Here is a 15,590-nt window from a genome sequence, read left to right on the forward strand (position 1 = left end):
ACTTTCATCTGAGCTCTGGCTCTGGGATATTACTGTTGTCCTGGGAACAAAGATGTATGTTGTATCCACATGTCCATCTTAACTAACAGTGATGAACATTTGCTGTTATCACTTTTGTTGTTTACCTGGCCGCTTTTGTGTGTCATTACACACCTCGAGGTGCAGTGCTCCTTGGGGATGTGCTAGGGACTGGTGACTGTGTAGTCCATCAACATTCTGGGGATGGAGGAGGCCATCCACATTTACCTGCTAGCAAACCTGATGCAGCAGCATCAGTCCAGGAGCTTCTTGAGATGTTTTCATCCCAGCATCCACAGGGCCAGAGGTGTGTTCCATTATTTTGTTGGGCTTGGTGGTAGCAGAAGTTTTGTTGCCAACATGATAGCATGATAACCCTGCACTCCATCGCATACTTTGCTATTGGAGGGCATATACTCATGAGCTGCACTGGTTTTCTGGGGTATAGAAAGATCCACTTGTGAGAGTTCTAGCAAACTCTCTTCCAGGATGGTCTGCCGTGTAACTCCTGATGGTCCTCCTGACCCTCACCATCTTGTTAAGGCTACCATAGTTGCAGTGTGAACATCCACAAGATACACACACTGCTAATGGTCTCACTTACTGAAGCTGATACAGCTTCTACTATAACTTCTAACACTTACTGCACATTAAAACTCTGGCCAGAAATGCCTTACTCAGTCACCTTTCCCATGTCAATAAGCCTGCTTAAGATCAGGGAGGCAGATTCATTCAGAGCTTTCAAGCCTGCCCCACGGGGCTTTCCATTGAACTATATGAAGTGGACATCCTCTGTTCAAATGAGTGTGCATAGTCACCTACTTGCCCGGCATGTCAGCAGGGCGCTAGGACTCCTCTCAGCATTACTGAGCCTTTCTGAAGACTCCCCTGGAGACATCCCTTCACCAAGAGCACTGGCCTATTGCTCTTTGGGTGACCTGCATTCTCTACCTGTGATTTGCCCAGTGGAGGGGGAAAGCTGCTGCTGTTCTACCTCTTTGAGTTACACTTGGGGACCCCCCCACCTGTGAAGAGAGTACATGGGAGAACACAAGTAATGGGCATTTTAATATTATTGCAAAGTCATTGTAATATATATTGCATAAATGTCTTTTCTTACTACTTGAATGCTGTGATACTTGCACAGAAGTACTGTGCTCAGCACGTTGCATGTATGTAAGCATGCACATACCTACTAATGGCCGTGCGCTACCCATCTCGGGGGGGATGTGCTCCCGGAAGAGACTCACGTCTGATCACCTCCACTAAATTAAACTCCTAGAATACCATATTTTTCTCTCAGAAACTCCTGCCTTCTGAACAACTTCTAGTTAAGACGTTGTACACTAAATTGGCTTAGAACAAGCAAAATGAAGAGTTCTAAAAAATGGTGTTAGTTAAAGAACTTACATCTATTGCAGTGAGTCAGGGTGATACTTTGAATTTACAGGGCAACATGGACCATTCATGCTCTTTTAATGCAAAGTATACATGGGGCCTACCCATTCATAGCACCCTTTCACATGAATGACAGTAGGTGCACATATACCTTGCCCATAGAATGCCTTCTTGTCAATTTCCTGAGACACACCTGCCTTTGTTTCACGATGCGTGCTTGCATTAAAAAAAATGCTTTAAAATGACAGCCACGCTGAGTTGCCCCCATATATCAAGGTCTGCACTATTTGCAGAGCACTCACACAATAATTTAAACTGAGGGCTCCGTGAAGCAGATGCACGAATCCCTGTGCCTGATTCTCCAATCTGTGCTTCCATCAAGCAAGCCAAAATCTAGTTTTATGTATACACAAAACTGTAAAAGTATTAACAGTGGTATATGAACATTGTTTCTGGAGCAAAACAATGACATGTCCCTGCAGCTTGCAGAAAGTGTTTGATTTGGATCAGTCATTGCTTCATGGAGAAAGGCAAAAATAAAACAATCCTCCAGTGTAGTCCTGAGCTATTTTAAAGAAAGCTTTTGTGCACAAGAAACATGCCTCAGAGTCTAAATAGAACAGTCATAAAGGTTCTGGCTTCGTTTCAGTTTTTGAGAACTTTTTAAAATTTTCTTTGTCCAGGAAATAGCTTTATAGAGATATGAAAAACAGACTGCAGTAAAAGAATACACCACCATGATTAACTGTGGGAAAGTGAATCTGTTCCAGTAGTGAGCAGCCCTCATACTGGTCCATGAGTCAGACTAAGGCAGTTAGTCCTAGGCAAAAGTGGTTTAAACTCTAGGGCCTCGATTTTAACACGGGGCGGGTTTGGTGAATAGGGGGGCCAGGGTGAGTGACAAGCTCACATGCTGAGGCCGAGGGGGATTTTGGTTCCCGGGACTCATTTACGTAAGCAAAATCGGACTGCTGCCCGAATCGGGCAGGAATCACTGCCTGGCCAGCGATCGTCCATTGGAGGGCTCCGGATGGGGAATCCCCATTAAAGAAGCATGGGGCTAGCCCGGGGCAGGGGTGACCCAAGGTTCATTGTGGGGCCCGAAGGAGCATTCCTGGACCCCAAGGAAACTAAAAAAAGGTTTTTAAAAAATGACTTCGCTGGGCCTCTTCTGACCCTGGCATGGGAACCATGACTGCTCCCCCTCTCAGGCCTCAGGTTAAAATGGCAGATGATGTCACTGGAGCCCGACCTGTATATTTAAAGAGGACCCCGCCAGCTTGGGACTTAAAATTGCAGTCAACCAAATCAGGATGGGAAATGAGTGGGTAAGTTCCTCGTTCCATTTTAACTGCCCCCCCCCCCGCCGCCAAGCCTACCCTTTTAGTGAATCCCCTCACAATGTGGTGATGGCTGTTGTTCCATTTCAAAGCCCTGATACAGACAGAAAAAAAGTATTAAAATCAAGCAGATTTTGGAAGGTCAAGGGTTCACTCACATTTTTAGTTCAGCAAAGCACCTTAAGGTGATAAAATTAACCTAACAGACATCCTGGGTTTGCTGCCCCTGTCCCTAATCAACTGTTTCAGACCAGCCTTGTGGCTTTAATTCACGTCCACTTCCAGTTTACACATTTCATTCATAGGTGTGGGGTAAAGAACCTAAAAAGGAGGCAAAAATAATGTTAAAATGCGGGGGAGCAGAAATAACCAAAGCATATAGAAAAACAAATATATTTTTATATAATTTTTTTCTAAGGTAAAAGAGTAATTTCTCTTCATCTTTGTGTCGTTTTTAACGTAAACTTTCCCTCTATTTTTTAGCCCCTTTGTTTTCTCCAAGCCTGAGACAGCCTAGGTCCGTTTCTTCTTGAAGAGGCTATGGTTTGCACAGTGCTCCATGACATGCATCTGTAAAGAGCCAAGGAATGTCAATTACACGCCGTCCCTTGATGATATCTGCAGACATGGAGTCAGTTTCAACATGTTTAGTGAGCCAAGGGCCTTTTCTTTTGTTTCATACTTTCTTATGAAGCTGAGTTTTGGACATTACTGTCTAGTTGAAAGCTTCATCATCATCCTCTTCAACAACATTGTATTTATATAACACTTTAACATAGAAAGATATCCCAAAGTGCTTCATAGAGGCATAGGGGAAAAAATAGACACCAAGCCAAAGAAGGAGATATTAAGAGGAGTAACCAAAAGCTTAGTCAAAGATGTTTTAAGGAGGGTCTTAAGGGAGGAGAGGGAGGTGGAGGGACAGAAGGAATTCCAGAGAATAGGCCTAGGTGGCTGAAGGCATGGCTGCCAATGGTGGGGCAAATTGAGGAGGGGGATGCACAAGAGGCCAGAATAAGAAGAATGGAGAGTTCAGCAGGGGTTAGTGCTGTAGAAAGTTAGAGATAGGGAGGGGCTAGGTCATGGAGGGATTTAAATGAGGATGGGGATTTTAAATTTGTTGGGGGACATGGGGCAAGTGTAGGTCAGCGAGGACTAGCGTGATGGAGAGAGGGACTCGGTGTGGGATAGGATACGGGCATCAGAGTTTTGGGTGAGCTGAAGTTTAGAGGGTGGAGCATGGGAGGCTGGCCAGGAGAACATTGGAATAGTTGGATCTAGAGGTCATAGAGGCATGGAAGAGGGTTTCAGCGGCTGATGAGCTGATGTAAGGGCAGAGGCAGGTGATATTACAGAGGTGGAAGTAAGCAGCCTTTCTGATGGAGAGGATATGCGACCGAAACTCAGCACGATGTTGAACAGGTGATGGTGCAGCGGCGGAAAGAGAAGCAATTGGTAAAAATGCTATGGCTATGACCGGATTGATGAGGATGGAACCTAATAAGGGCAGTCCCACTGAGGTGGATAATGGAGGAGTGGCATTGAAGGAGGATGGTGTGGATGATTGTGTCATAGGCTGCAGAGAGGTCATGAATGATGAGGAGGGTTAATACGCCATGGTCACAGTCACAGAGAACGTCATTCCTGACTTAGATTAGGGCCGTGTCGGTGCTGTGGGAGATGTAGAAATTTAATTGGAGGGATTCAAATACAGAATTGTGGGAGAGATGGGCATGGATGTGGGAGGCGACAACATGTTCAGGGATTTTGGTAAGGAATGGGAGCTTGGAGATGGGATGATTGTTTGCAAGGATAGAGGAGTCAAGGATAGATTTTTTTTAGGAGGGGGGGTTTTGAAAGGGAGGGGGACAATACCTGAGGAATCATAGAATCATAAAATCATAGAAAGGTTACAGCACAAAGGAGGCCATTCGGCCCATCGAGTCCGCGCCAGTTCTACGCTAGTCCCACTCCCCTGCCCTATCCCCGTAGCCCTGCAAATTTTTTCCTTTCAAGTACTTACCCAGTTCTCTTTTGAAGGCCATGATTGAATCTGCCTCCACCACCTCAGGCAGTACATTCCAGATCCTAACCACTCGCTGTGTAAAGGAAGTTTTTCCTCATGTCACCTTTGGTTCTTTTGCCAATCACCTTAAATCTATGTCCTCTGGTTCTTGACCCTTCTGCCAATTGGAACAGGAAAAGGAAACTATTTATAGTGTCTGCTAGCATGGGCCCAGAAAAGGAAGTTGGGTGGTCAAGAGTTCAATGGGAATGGGGTGGAGAGAGCAGGAAGTGAGTCTCATGGACAAGATAAGCTTGGAGAGGGCACGGAGAAATGGGAGAGAAGCTAGAGAGAGATGGGGAGTTCAGGGCTGGAATAAGGGAGGCCTGGGGGGCGGGGAGGGAGGTTTTGCCTGGTGGGAAAGGGGAAGCAGCAGAGGCAGACGGTCTCTAACTTGGTGACAATGAAATCCATGAGCTCCTCCCACTCGTTGTTATTGGTGAGGGTGGAGGGACAATTGAGATCCTCTAATTGAGAGCTTGTAGTGTAGCTGTTGAATTGCTCCCAAGGTGAACCTTTTTTTGTTTTTTTCTAAATTAGTAAAGTGACCAATTAAAAAATCTATCAAATTCAAACATGCAATCTAGTGCTGACATATTAAATGATGACCCTCAAAAACAATGTGAATTGAATTGCCGGTATGAAATACTTTATAGATAAGTATGCACAAAAGGAGCAAGGCACATTATTGTTTGGAATTACAGATTAACTTTCAAAAAAGTTTCATATCCCATTTGTTTCATGTAAGTGGTTATTTTCGTTTTGCCAAGAATTAACCCTACAAAATGAGAGTGTTTAAAAGTTAACAAAATGTAATTTGTTCACTTAACTGAAATAAATAGATTTGCTTGAAAAGTCACGTGCTATTCGACAGGCCACGGAAGAAAGGACATTCCATATTTTCTATTACCTTCTCATTGGTGCCGGACAAAAAATGAGGGGTAAGTTAAACTATTCTGTGTGGATAGGGCCTCTGTGCACTTGAGGGGAAGGAACGTTTATTGACTCTCTCGTTTTACAATTGACAGAGGATCTGCTGCTGGAACCATTGAGCAGCTACAGGTTCTTGTCCAATGGCAATGTCCCCATTCCAGGGCAGGATGATAAAGACATGTTCGAGGAGACCTCAGAAGCCATGACTATTATGGGATTTACAAATGAAGAACAAACATGTAAGAATCATCTGGGTTTTCTGGTTTTCTGAATTAAACTAAATGCTGATGGTTAAAATATAGATTTCAAACATATTGATTAAACTTGAGAGTAATGTGAATTCTAAGGATGCTACACAAATGGGCCCTGATATTCTGCAGGGGTTCTTCCAGTCTCCGCACCCCTCAGCCACCCACAGCCGTTACCATGGGAGACAAGGAGAACCTGCATAGAATTTCAAGGCCTTGTTCTTTAATCTCTCCAGGGTGCACACTTTACAGAGTTAATGGGCATTTCTCAGTTTGTGCTATGCTGGCGGCTCTTAATCCTAAATTAATACTAGTTAAACAGTTCCTCTAACAGCTTAATGGATAAACATGAAACCTGATATGACATGAGCCATCTAGCCCAGGGATAAAAATAACAACTTCCATTGATATGGCAAAAAACGTCCCATGGCTCTTCATAGAGGCGCACACATACAAAAATGGATGCCAAGCCAAAGAAAGAAATATTAGGAAAGGTGACCAAAAGCTTGGTCAAAGAGCTGGGCTTTAAGGAGGGCCTTAAAGAAGGAGAGGGAGGCAGGGAGGCAGAAAGGTTTAAGGAGGGAATTCCAAAGCGTGGAGCCTAGGCAATATACAGTACAAGCCAACAATCATGGGGCAAAGAGAAGGCAGAATGTACAAGAGGCCAGAGTTGGAGGAACGGAGAGTTCTGGAAGGGTTGTAGGGCTGAGGAGATTGCAGAGAAAGGGAGGGCGGGACCATGAAGAGATTTAAACACAGGAAACAGAATTTTGGGGGATCGGGGACCACTATAAGTCAGCTAGGGCACCAGCGATGGGTGAGTGGATGTCCCAGGTTTAGATTCCCAGTCTGTGTTGAGTTAACAGCTCTCAGCTAAGGTAGCAGTAAGGACATTACAATTGGCCTCTATTTCCTTGGGCTAGGAAAGGAAAAGTCAGCCAGTGTTCCTGCTCCTGATCGCTGTCCATTGACACCTATTGGAAAGTATATGTGCTTGGATGTTGGGTGAAGGCAGAATTGGCCTCACCTGTGATGCACTCCTTGCTAGAATATTCTGTTGACAGTCGCTGTCTAGGCTTACACATGAAGAATGGCTACTTGGGTTAGAAACTAGAAGTTTGCTGGCATCTATATTTCCATAGACCAGCAGTTTCAGGAGAAAAGGGGAAAGCCTTTCTTGATATCATTAAAGTTTTGTTATAATGTTTATGTTTATTGTTTTTTGTTACTGTGTGTAAAAATAAATGTACAAATTTACTGTACCAAAACTCCAGTGTTTCTATACACATGTTAGATCATGCTGGGTTAGTGGCAGTCTGCAGTCTGGGCTATCTCTGTCTTTCTGTAACTCTGAACAAATGTAATTCTCTACTCTCACTTTTCTCACTCGTGTACCCATCAGTTATTATCATGCTACTTCCCAAAACAACTGCATGTGATGCACGACCACCGACACAGACCCATACAAGTTAACCCAATCAGCTGTTGTGAGACCACATGACCAGCTTCCTTTCCATTTACATTATTGCATTGTGTCAAATTAAAAGTCGAGATCAATTGTTATGAATAACTGACAATAAATAGTGGACTTATTTATCGCATTCTCACAATGAGGCATGTTTTCAAAGCAATTCTTCATTTAATACTAAAAATCTTGGCACCCATCACAGTTAGATGGACCAGGGCGGGTTGGTTGTGAAGACTTTGAGGCTTCACTAAAACTGAGCTGTTGGACTCTCTTAAAAGCAGCACAAGTATTATCACATCAGATGACTACATCAAGGCAGAATGTCCATAAATGGTGTTTGATATAAAGAATTGTGATAAGCAGCGAGTGGCAGCCAAAATACAACAACTTATCATTTGTTAAATAGTGTATTTGTCATCTTGGCATGGTAGTTGGAAAGAATGCCAAAATGAGAACGAACATACAGAGATTTGGAGCCATCACAAGTTTTATGTCTGCATGAGGCAACCTGAAGGGGCACGAATCAAAACTATCTTTGGTGATTTAAGCTCATGCTGGAGGCACCTCTTCTGCAATAAATTACATACAGATGCAGCATTTAAAGACAATCCATAAAGAACGTTCAACATTTAAAATCATCAGCAAACAGAACAGCAAGCAAATGTCAGATAGTTACAACCTTGATTTATATTACTGGAGGATTGGAGCTATGACCCCTGTAAATGCTACAAATTGCAATCCAAAATTAAAAGACACTTTATTTGACTCTGCTATTGGTTAAATTCTGCATTTTTCTGGACTAAGTTCAAGGATTCTTCCCCCCCCTTTCCCCAGTGAGTCAGCACATCAAAACTGAACTTCCAGGCAGTTTCAATCTCACAGTTAGAAACACAGGCCCAGAACAATGTAGATCAGAAACATACATGAGTACATTTCTGATCAGTGTCAGCACTATCACTGACCTTTGCTGAAATTTAATATCAGATCATGTTTTCATAATGAATAAATCCAATCAAATACTTCAAGCCAGGCAGCAATTATCAATCTTTAAAGGCAAATATAAACCAATGAAATATGGACTTTTAAGACAAAATTATGTAAAAGGATCAGTAAAGGAATCTGTTCAGATCACACTATCTCCGTACGTCCGGTGTTTCTCAAAGAGCAACAAGTTAGGATTTATTTCTCAAGGAGGTATTTGCTTTTGTGACTGTCGATTACCATTTTTCTCAGTGGATGTATTTTCTTTCTTGGTGATAGTTTGGTGACAAGTTAAAGTGAGAGCGTTGCCTCTTTTAGTCATATTTACACTTAAGAATTATGAGCATTCCTTTCCGTATGTTACATGCATGTCCAAAAGGCCCCTTTTCAGCAGATTTGTTTAAATAAACACAGTACTTATGTGTGTTTAGCTTACTGTTGTGCACAGCCAAAGCATGATTTGGAAAATGATTCTGGCGAGAATGAAGAACTGAAAGAAATAAGTATTAGTAAAAAAAATAGCACTACAGAAATTAATGGGACTGAAAGTCGATAAATCCCAAGGACCTGATGATCTACATCCCAGGGTTTTAAAAGAGGTGGCTACAGAGATAATGGATACATTGCTTGTCATCTTCCAAAATTCTATAGATTCTGGAATGGTTCCTGCAGATTGGAGGGTAGCAAATGTAACCCCACTATTTAAGAAAGGAGGGAGAGAGAAAACAGGGAACTACAGACCAGTTAGCCTGACATCAATAGTAGGGAAAATGCTAGAATCTATTATAAAGGATGTGATATCAGGACACTTAGAAAATAATAATAGGATTTGGCAGAGTCAATATGGATTTATGAAAGGGAAATCATGTTTGAAAAATCTATTGGAGTTCTTTGAGGATGTAACTAGTAGAATAGATAAGGGGGAACCAGTGGATGTGGTGCATTTGGATTTTCAGAAGGCTTTCGGTAAGGTCCCACACAGGAGGTTGGTGAACAAAGTTAGAGCACGTGGAATTGGGGGTAATGTACTGGATTGAGAATTGGTTAACAGACAGAAAACATAGAGTAGGAAAAAACTGGTCTTTTTCAGGTTGGCAGACTGTGACTAGTGGGGTACCGCAGGGATCGGTGCTTGGGCCCCAGCTATTCACAATCTATATCAATGATTTGGATGAGGGGACCAAATGTAATATTTCCAAGTTTGCTGATGACACAAAACTAGGTGGGATTGTGAGTTGTGAGGAGGATGCAAAGAGGCTTCAAGGGGATATAGACAGGCTAAGTGAGTGGGCAAGAACATGGCAGATGGAATATAATGTGGAAAAATGTGACGTTATCCACTTTGGTAGGAAAAACAGAAATGCAGAGTATTTTTTAAATGGTGAGAGATTGGGAAATGTTGATGTTCAAAGGGACCGGGGTGTCTTTGTACATGAGTCACTGAAGGCTAATATGCAGGTGCAGCAAGCAATTAGGAAGGCAAATGGTATGTTGGCCTTTATTACAAGAGGATTTGAGTACAGGAGTAAAGATGTCTTATTGCAATTATATAGGGCCTTGGTGAGACCACACCTGGAGTATTGTGTACAATTTTGGTCTCCTTACCTAAGAAAGGATATACTTGCCATAGACGGAGTGCAACGAAGTTCACCAAACTGATCCCTGGGATGGTGGGATTGTCGTGTGAGGAGAAATTGAGTAGACTAGGCCTGTAATCTCGAGAGTTTAGAAGAATGAGAGGTGATCTCATTGAAACATACAAAATTCTTACAGGGCTCGACAGGGTAGATGCAAGGAGGATGTTTCCACTGGCTGGGAAGTCCAGAACCAGGGGTCACGGTCTCAGAATAAGGGGTGGACCATTTAAGTCTGAAATAAGGAGAAATTTCTTCACTCAGAGGGTGGTAAATCTTAGGAATTCTCTACCCCAGAGGGCTATGGAGGCTCATTGAGTACATTCAAAACAGAGATCAATAGATTTCTAGATATTAAAGGCATCAAGGGATATGGGGATAGTGCAGGAAAATGGGCGTTGAGGTAGAAGATCAGCCATGATCTTGTTGAATGGCGGAGCAGGCTCGAGGGGTCGGATGGCCTACACCTGCTCCTATTTCTTGTGTTCTTATGAAACATGCTGCAGAAATACCTACATTTCAAAACAAAGTGATGGAAAGTGAATGGATTGTTTATAATACATTAAGATATAACCTGCCGGTGCTGATATTTAAATCTTCTGATGTTTCCAGCTATACTGAAGGTTGTTTCATCCGTGTTGCAGCTCGGTAACATTTCTTTCAAAAAGGAAAGGAGCACTGACCAGGCGTCAATGCCAGACAATACAGGTACTTTTTACACAAGCTCTTTTAGCCCATGAAATAAAGCTGGAATGACCGTGGCAATAACCAATTCTGTGATCTCTTTGTGCAGTTGCACAAAAGGTGTCCCACCTCTTGGGTATGAATGTGACTGATTTCACCAGGGCCATCCTGAGTCCTCGGATCAAAGTTGGACGTGACTACGTTCAGAAAGCCCAGACCAAAGAGCAGGTAAAAGAGTTTCCAGACCTTACTTTGTGGTCATGATGTGGAGATGCCGGTGATGGACTGGGGTGGACAAATGTAAGGAGTCGCACAACACCAGGTTATAGTCCAACAGCTTTATTTGAAATCACAAGCTTTCGGAGCTTTGCTCCTTCGTCAGGTGACGAAGGAGCAAAGCTCCGAAAGCTTGTGATTTCAAATAAAGCTGTTGGACTATAACCTGGTGTTGTGCGACTCCTTACATACTTTGTGGTGTTTTGTATCTTTAATAATGATTGAACAAACAATTGTATTTAACTCATACCTCATAAATTACAACTATATCATTCTTACTTGGAAGGTACTATCAATTAAGAATTATCTGATATCCTATCTGTCTCTAATGTACCTTTTAAAGTTTGTTAAAGAATGTTCCTCCTGTAGCACACACTCTGCTGCTAAACATAGTGCCCCACTTCCATGTGTTTTTTTACATGGAATTCACATAAAGAATTACATAGAATTTACAGCACAGAAACAGGCTTTTCGGCCCAACTGGTCTATGCCGGCGTTTATGCTCCACACATGCCTCCTCCCACCCCACTTCATCTTCATCTAATCCTATCAGCATATCCTTCTATTCCTTTCTCCCTAATGTACTTATCTAGCTTCCCCTTAAATGCATCTATGCTATTGCCCTCAACTACTCCTTGTGATAGCAAGCTCCACACTCTGACCACTCTCTGAGTGAAGAAGTTTCTCCTGAATTCCCTATTGGATTTATTAGTGACTATCTTATATTTATGGTCCCTAGTTTTGGTCTCCCCCACAAGTATGTTTACCCTATCAAACCCCTTCAAAATTTTAAAGACCTCTATCAGGTCACCCTTCAGCCTTCTCTTTTCTAGAGAAAAGAGCGCCAGCCTGTTCAGTCTTTCCTGATACTTATAACCTCTCAGTTCTGTGTCATCCTTGTATATCTTTTTTGCACCTTCTCCAGTGCCACCATATCCTTTTGGTAATATGGAGACCAGAACTGATTGAGAGATGCCCCACACCAATCTCTTGATTAAAAAATTTATAGCAGTAGCTGTGGCCAGCGATCCCAGCCCTGGAAAAGTGTCTTCATAAGTGAGAGTCCCCTTTAATCCCAGAGTAGTAAATCACAGCATCTCATTGTGCTTCTAACCCTCTGAGTACTTACTGTTCTTTGCAGTGTTTCATTCATGTAACTGTTACTACTGGGTTCTATTCCAACCCTTTTAGTTTGAGTTCACAGCAAATTCCATAAGCAGACCAGTGCTCCCTATGATTGAAAATTAGGGCCCTGAAATTCCATAGAGTTCTCCCTGTCTACCACCATAACTTTAGTGGAAGATCAATGGAACGGCCGCAGAAACAGCGTAAATAAAGAAATAAAGACTTGCATTTATATAGCGTCTTTCTTACCTCAGGATGTCCCAAATCACTTTACAGCCAATGAAGTACTTTTTTGAAGTGTAGTCACTGTTGTAATGTAGGAAACACGGCAGCCAATTTTCACACAGCAAGTTCCCACAAACAACAATGTGATAATGACCAAATAATCTATTTTAGTGATGTTGATTGAAGGATAAATGTTGGCCAGGATTCGAGGAGAATTCCCCTGCTCTTCTTCGAAATAGTGCCATAGGATCTTTTACATCCACCTGTGAGGACAGACAGGGCCTCAGTTTATGTCTCAGCTGAAAGATGGCACCTCCAACAGTGTAGTATTCCCTCAGTACTGTATACTAGTATTATCAGCCTGGATTTTGTGCTTAAGTCCTTGGAGTGGGACTTGAACCCGCAACCTTTTGAATCAGAGGCGAGTACTACCCACTGAGCCAAAGCTAACACCGCCTTTGGCCAGTTCTCCAGGGATTCCACTGATCTTCCACTGAAATTATGGCTATAGATTGGGAGAACCCCAGCAGAACCTTCACGGCATACACTCTATGCATCTCATGAGTGGGAGTAGCGTGCCACAGGACTAGCAATTACCTTCTTTTACCAAGATGGATCCCACAAGTGGTTGCATGGGCAGTCCACCCCATACTCCTGCTCTCTTTGATAGTTGAAAAAACACCACACTGTTAGAACTAAAACCACAAGTTGAATTTTAAAAATATATATATATTAAAGAAAATAGCAAGATATTGGCCCTGAAATTCGATGGGAGTTCTTCTGTTGTCCCACCATAACTTTGGCGGGAGATATGTGGAACTCCTGGAGAAATGGCTGAAAATGGCCATTTATGCCATTTCTCTGGGGCTTCCATTGATCTCCCACCAAAATTACACTGGGAGATTGGGAGAACCTCCACGGAATTTCCAAGCCATTGCTTATAAAATGCTTATAATAGCAACAAAGACTGACTCAATCCACAATAGTTTAAATAAATATCTTCTTCAGAACATATTTCTTACACAGTACAGTAAACAGAAACATTTATACAGGACTCAGACTTCAGTAAAGTTCCTAGTAAGATGTTCTTGGCTTCTCCACAGAGCCCAACCATCCTTTAGACATAACCTAAACTGAACAAGGTATGATGTAAAACCAGCTTAGTATATCCCAAACCAAGCGGCCTCTGTACAAAGTATTGTCAATCAATCTAGTTTAAAGGCACAATATGGCATCTTGAGTATAGAGTCACTTGACGAACCCTCATCCAGGGCTCGCTTTGACGAGGTATAATTGGATCAACAACAATAACAACAACTTGCATTTATATGGCACCTTTAACGTAGTAAAAACGTCCCAAGACATTTCACAGGAGTGTTGTCAACAAAATTTGACAACGAGCCACATAAAGAGATATTAGGACAGGTGACCAAAAGCTTGGTCAAAGGGGTAGGTTTTAAGGAGCGACATAAAGAAGGAGAGGGAGGTAGGGAGGCAGAGAGGTTAAGGAGGGAATTCCAGAGCTTAAGGTCTAGGCGACTGAAGGCATGGCCACCAATGGTGGAATAATGAAAATCGGTGATACACAAGAGGCCAGAATTGGAGGAGCACAGAGGTCTTGGGGGGCTGTAGAATCAGGCCCAAGAAAAGGGTCTCCACATCCTATCTGATCTGCAAATCAAAGATCCTGGCCTGCATTTTGCAAACTTCCCCTCCTCCATCCCCTGCTGGTATCAGTCTTCCATTTTTCCAGTTAGACAAGATGGCTTTTACTTTAACATTGGTAAGTTCAAAAACAACACATTACCTAGGATTGCAAACCTTGCAGGATTGTCCTGGGGCCTCCAGGAATTAAAGATTGACCTCCTGGACACTGATGTGAGCAACTCAGGAAAAAAAATCATAAGGGCATTAAAAAAATTGTATGTTTTTTTCATTTTCTTTGAACACTTTCATTTATTATAAAAATATTGGAGAGAGGAAAAAAAGGCTGTTTGAGTGGGTGGAGCATTTGGAGGCAGGAAGTCATGTGATGAAACCTCCAGGAATACATCCAACCAGAGTTGGCAACCCCAGTCACCCTTATATATAACTAAACTCATAAAGGAAAATAACGTATATTAAATTTCTACCATTTGAAGCAGGATAGAGCTGTGCTTCTGTCACACTAACGTCCACCAAGGAGGATTTTCTGTTCTTTCCTTTTGCCAGCTGGTTAATTTTATGATAGCACCCACCTGCATGTTAGGGATCTCCTCTTGAAACTTCCTCCCATGTGCTAGAACCACGAATGTTTGACTGATTATTATGGGAAGATGCTGAGAGAAGCCTCTCTGAACATGGAAATGAGTGTGACCAAAGAGTGTTACACCATCTTTGTGTCAAACTTCAGTGGCGAGTTGTCGCAGAAATATCATAGTTGTGAAATATCATATTCCAGACATATGGCAGCTCTGTACTTGAGACCATTGTCTGAGGTCAGGAGGTGGTGGCTCTGCTTGGTTGAGAGTACCGTGACAATGTATAATTACAAAAAATAAAAATTAAAGAAATGTTTGGAATCGCAATACAATTTTAAATTCACAACAATCTCTGAGTAAAACCATGTTAAAACGGGTTTTTTTTTGTTTGCTTTCTTGTACAGAGATTCTATTGTAGCTCCCAAATTTTACAATTCTACAACTGAAACGTGACCTTTTTAAATGCTAATTATTGTTTCTGTCACAGGCTGACTTTGCTGTGGAGGCTTTGGCCAAAGCAATGTATGAACGTTTGTTTCGTTGGTTACTCATTCGTATCAATAAAGCTCTGGACAGGACTAAGAGACAGGGGGCCACGTTCCTTGGAATTCTTGACATTGCTGGCTTTGAGATATTTCAGGTATTCATTTGTCAAATAGACAGCTGTTACTTTCACATTTAATGGGACCTATTTTCCACACCTCTAATTTTTATGCCAACTTACCGTCATGCAGAAAACAGCAGACACGGCATCAAAATTTGCCTTTGATGTTGTGAGGCTAGAATGCATTTTCTTTTACAGGTTTTATCATAGAGATAAACACTCAATGCTGGAGGACAAAAAACACCAATTGAGCCAATCATTGGGGATGAATCCCAATCTTAAGTTAGGATTATCCAATATCATTAAAAGTTTATGCCTTCAGTCCTGAGTACCACCAATGGTGTTAAGTCA

At 42.2% G+C, this 15,590-nt stretch overlaps 1 protein-coding gene across 3 annotated transcripts in view; it reads left to right on the top strand.

Annotated features, from left to right (window-relative positions):
- The window catches only part of LOC137340636 (myosin-11-like), a 149,866-nt gene that overhangs the window by 81,468 nt on the left and 52,808 nt on the right, over window positions 1-15,590 (top strand). For all 3 annotated transcript variants that reach the window (XM_068003223.1, XM_068003224.1, XM_068003225.1), the window contains 5 exons: window positions 5,664-5,762; window positions 5,850-5,993; window positions 10,698-10,793; window positions 10,879-10,997; window positions 15,123-15,275. In XM_068003223.1, coding sequence (XP_067859324.1) covers window positions 5,664-5,762; window positions 5,850-5,993; window positions 10,698-10,793; window positions 10,879-10,997; window positions 15,123-15,275 — 611 coding nt within the window. The remainder of the gene's footprint in view (window positions 1-5,663; window positions 5,763-5,849; window positions 5,994-10,697; window positions 10,794-10,878; window positions 10,998-15,122; window positions 15,276-15,590) is intronic.

This window comes from Heptranchias perlo, chromosome 22, assembly GCF_035084215.1.
Source record: "Heptranchias perlo isolate sHepPer1 chromosome 22, sHepPer1.hap1, whole genome shotgun sequence".
In the NCBI taxonomy this organism is placed as follows: Eukaryota; Metazoa; Chordata; class Chondrichthyes; order Hexanchiformes; family Hexanchidae; genus Heptranchias; species Heptranchias perlo.